General features: G+C 45.2%; 1 protein-coding gene across 1 annotated transcript in view; it reads right to left on the reverse strand.

Moving 5' to 3' along the window:
- Positions 1 to 1,305: 1,305 nt before the first annotated feature.
- LOC122551811 (tubulin alpha chain-like) overlaps positions 1,306 to 4,442 on the reverse strand; it is a 9,505-nt gene continuing 6,368 nt past the window's right edge. The window contains exons 2-3 of the mRNA XM_043694291.1: positions 2,497 to 2,645; positions 1,306 to 2,411 (exon numbers count right to left, since the gene is read on the reverse strand). Coding sequence (XP_043550226.1) covers positions 1,434 to 2,411; positions 2,497 to 2,645 — 1,127 coding nt within the window. The 3' untranslated portion in view covers positions 1,306 to 1,433. The remainder of the gene's footprint in view (positions 2,412 to 2,496; positions 2,646 to 4,442) is intronic.

Raw genomic sequence — 4,442 nt, forward strand, 5'->3', positions numbered from 1 at the left:
CACGCAGACACGGGGAGAATGTGCAAACTCCACAGAGTCAGTTGCCTGAGGCGGGAATTGAACCCGGGTCTCAGGCGCTGTGAGGCAGCAGTGCTAACCACTGTGCCACCGTGCCACCCACCAGAATCGCATGCAGTATTCCAAAAGTGGCCTAACCAATGTCCTGTACAGTCGCAACATGACCTCCCAACTCCTGTACTACTTGCCAAGGAGAAGGTGGAGACGAACTGCCTCCTTCAACCGTTGCAGTCCACCTGTTGTAGGTTGACCCACAATGCCCTTAGGGAGAGAATTCCAGGATTCTGACCCAGAGTAATGGAAGGAACAGCGATATATTTCCAAGTCAGGATGGTGTGTAGATTTGAGAGGCCTGGTCAACGACGCCCACATCCCATGAGTGAATAAATTTTTATTCTACGTACATATCTGGTGTTCACATGTATTTGCTACTTTTGTCCTACTAGATGGAAGTGATTATGGGTTTGGAAGGTGCTGTCTGAGGATCTTTGGTAAATTTCTGCAGTGCATCTTGAAATGGTATACACTGCTGCTACTGAGCGTCAGTGGTGGAGGGAGTGTTCCTGCTTGTTGTGCCAATTGAAGCAGGCTGCTTTGTCCTGGATGGTGTCAAGCTTCTTGAGTGTTGTTGGAGCAGCACCCATCCAGGCCAGTGGGGAATATTCCATCACACTCCTGACTTGTGCCTTGTAGATGGTGTTCAGGATTTTGTGAGTCAGGAGGTAAGTACTGCAAGATTTCTTGCTTCTGACCTGCTCTTGTAGCCACTGTATATGGCTGGTTCAGTTCAGTTTCTGGTCAGTGGTAACCCCCATGATGTTGATGTTGATGGTGGGGAATTCAGTGATGGTAACACCATTTAAAATTCACCTACTTTTTTTGTAAAACTATCATTTAATCTTCATTACCAACTGCATGCTGCAAGCATGTCCTCAGGTTAACATCTCATCTGTAATGTAGCAGGTCTGTCAGTACAGCCCTCTCTCTGTACCACACTGGAAATGCCAGACTGTGTACTTAATCCTGGCTTAAATCCACAAACCTCAGACTCAGAGGCCAGATTGCTACAAAATAAGCTAGTAGTTGGGGAACTGAATCAAGTCTTTCCAAATTTAGCATACTACACGATAAATGCAGGGTGAACATCTCTGCACAATAATTCTTAAGTCGAGTTTCGGAAGACGTATCCTGAACATATTTTTAGAAACATTCCCTCCATTCAGATTTCCTTCAGCTCACAAAGGCTTCAATAATTCAAAGTATGACAATGAAAATACACAATGAATATAGGCTCAAAATATGTTTTACTTAATAATGTTTCAGTAATTACACCAGTTCTCAATGGTCATACCACATTGTTAAACAAGTTATAAAACTGAGCCTCTTCCTAAAAAGATGATTTAAGAATAAACTGTTTAATACTCCTCCTCCCCCTCTTCTTCCCCCTCAAAGGAGTCAATGCCAACCTCTTCATAATCTTTCTCCAAGGCAGCCATGTCTTCACGGGCCTCTGAGAACTCCCCTTCCTCCATCCCCTCACCCACGTACCAATGCACAAAGGCGCGCTTGGCGTACATCAGATCAAACTTGTGGTCCAGTCGAGCCCAGGCTTCAGCGATGGCTGTGGTGTTGCTCAGCATACACACAGCCCGTTTCACCTTGGCCAAGTCCCCACCAGGTACTGCAGTAGGGGGCTGGTAGTTAATGCCAACCTTGAAGCCAGTTGGGCACCAGTCCACAAACTGGATGCTGCGTTTGGTTTTGATGGCACCAATGGCAACATTGACGTCTTTTGGCACCACATCACCACGGTAGAGCAGGCAGCAAGCCATGTACTTGCCGTGGCGAGGGTCACACTTGACCATCTGGTTTGCTGGCTCAAAGCAGGCATTGGTGATCTCAGCCACAGAGAGCTGCTCATGGTAAGCTTTCTCAGCCGAGATGACAGGGGCGTAGGTAGCCAGCGGGAAATGGATACGTGGATAGGGAACTAAATTGGTCTGAAACTCTGTCAGGTCAACATTCAAAGCCCCATCAAAGCGAAGGGAGGCTGTGATGGAGGACACAATCTGACTAATGAGTCGGTTCAAATTGGTGTAGGTTGGGCGTTCAATGTCCAGGTTTCTGCGGCAGATATCATAGATAGCTTCATTGTCCACCATGAAGGCGCAGTCTGAGTGTTCGAGAGTGGTGTGTGTCGTCAGGATAGAGTTGTAAGGTTCCACCACAGCTGTGGAGACCTGAGGAGCTGGGTAGATGGAAAACTCCAGCTTGGATTTCTTGCCAAAGTCGACAGAGAGACGTTCCATCAGCAGGGATGTGAACCCAGAGCCAGTGCCTCCACCGAAGCTGTGGAACACTAGGAAACCCTGAAGACCTGTACATTGGTCAGCCTGTGGAATAGAGCAGGAACAATCAATCAAAGCAAGGAACTGTAATTACTGACTACTGGCAAACTTATGGGAGCTGCCCACTCACCAGCTTACGGATTCTGTCCAAAACTGAGTCAATCAGCTCCTTGCCAATGGTGTAGTGCCCACGGGCATAGTTATTGGCAGCATCTTCCTTCCCAGTGATGAGCTGCTCAGGGTGATACAGCTGGCGATAGGTACCAGTACGTATCTCATCTGGAACCAGAACAGCAGGTGGAGGTCAGTTTACAACCCAATAGGATGCAATAATAAACTTTTAAGAGTCAAATGCTTTTGCACTGAGTCGAAGAGAAGTGAATGGGGGGACTGCAAAAAAACACAAACAGAAAAGATTGACATATATAGACAATGTAACTTGGACAATAACTTTTGGGCTAGATAACTGACACTGGTGTAAAGTTGGGATTATGTTACATTACTTACAAATCCAGAGATTTTCACAGAATTGTTACAGTGCTGAAGGACGCCATTCAGCCCATCATGTAACAAAAGGAGTCTGGGTAATCCAAGATGGAGGATGGGAAAAATTTCTGGCTGTAACAGTTGCTCCTTTTTTTAGTTGCTGCAGGGGGTTTCCTTGAATTCCAAGAGCAGCAATTACTGGTTTATATGCTGTTGCATTGTTTTGGAACTTTGGAAAAAAAAGTCAAAACAACAGCAGTTTTAAAAGGAAGAGGAACAGACAAAGGAAGCACATGGTGAGGACAGTGCAGGAGAGAGAGAGACAGAGAGAGAACCTGTACAGTTACTGCCTTTGCTGTTTGAATTCATGTATCGTTGGACATCAGAATGCATCTGGGAAAACTAACAAACAGTGAAATTCACAACTAATCTTGGAGGAACTGTTGGGCGAAGTTCACAGCACAGAATCAGATAAGTTAATTGTTGTTTTAAGTGTGGCCTACAGAGAATCTGCAGTAGTGAGTAGAGTGGGTTCTTTTTTGATTATATGTTTTTGGAGATATGTCTCTTGATTAAACTTAAAATATAAGTCATAACTATGAATTTAACCTGGGGCAGTGTTTGTAGAGGAATAAGACGGTGTTAATTTCTGGGTCTGTAGATTGTGAAGAAGCAAAAATGGCCTTTGCAGTGATATGTACTTCTTGTCAGATGTGGGAGTTTAAAGAGAGTTTAAGGGTTACTGCAGATTATATCTGCTATAAATGCTGTTGGCTGCAAATCTTATCAGTTCGAATGGATCGGTTTGAGAGACAGTTAGAAGCAATAAGGAATTTGCAACAGCAACGGTATGTGATGGATGGCAGTGATAGGAAGGAGGGGAAAGTCTCAGATACAGTCACATAGATGGGTTAACTCCAGGAAAGGTAAGAGAGGTAGGCAGCTATTGCAGGAGTCTTTTTATGGATATACCCATTTCAAACAGGTATGCTGTTTGGAAAATGTAGGGGGTGATGGATTCTCAGGGGAACATAGCACGAACAGCCAAGTTTCTGGTTTTGAGACAGGCTCTAATGCAACGAGAGGTACTTCGGGTACCAAGAGATCAATTGTGTTAGGGGATTCTCTAGTCCGAGGTACAGACAGATGTTTCAGTGGCCAGCAGAGAAAAATCAGAATGGTGTGATGCTTCCCTGGTGCCAGAATCAAGGATGTCTCAGAGAGGGTGCAGAATGTTCTCACGGGGGAGAGGGGCCAGCAGGAGGACATTGTCCACATTGGAACCGACATAGGAAGGGAAAAGGTTGAGATTCTGAAGGGAGGTGACAGAGAGTTAGGTAGAAATTTAAAAAGGAGATCCTCGAAAGTAGTAATATCTGGATTACTCCCAGTGCTACGAGCTAGTGAGGGCAGGAATAGGAGGATAGGGCAGATGAATGCATGGCTGAGAAGCTGGTGTATGGGAGAAGGATTCACATTTTTGGATCATTGGAATCTCCTTTGGGGTAGAAGTGACCTGTACAAGAAGGATGGATTGCACCTAAATTGGAAAGGTAGAAATATACTGGCAGGGAAATTTGCTAGAACTGC

This window comes from Chiloscyllium plagiosum, chromosome 7 (genome assembly GCF_004010195.1).
Source record: "Chiloscyllium plagiosum isolate BGI_BamShark_2017 chromosome 7, ASM401019v2, whole genome shotgun sequence".
In the NCBI taxonomy this organism is placed as follows: Eukaryota; Metazoa; Chordata; class Chondrichthyes; order Orectolobiformes; family Hemiscylliidae; genus Chiloscyllium; species Chiloscyllium plagiosum.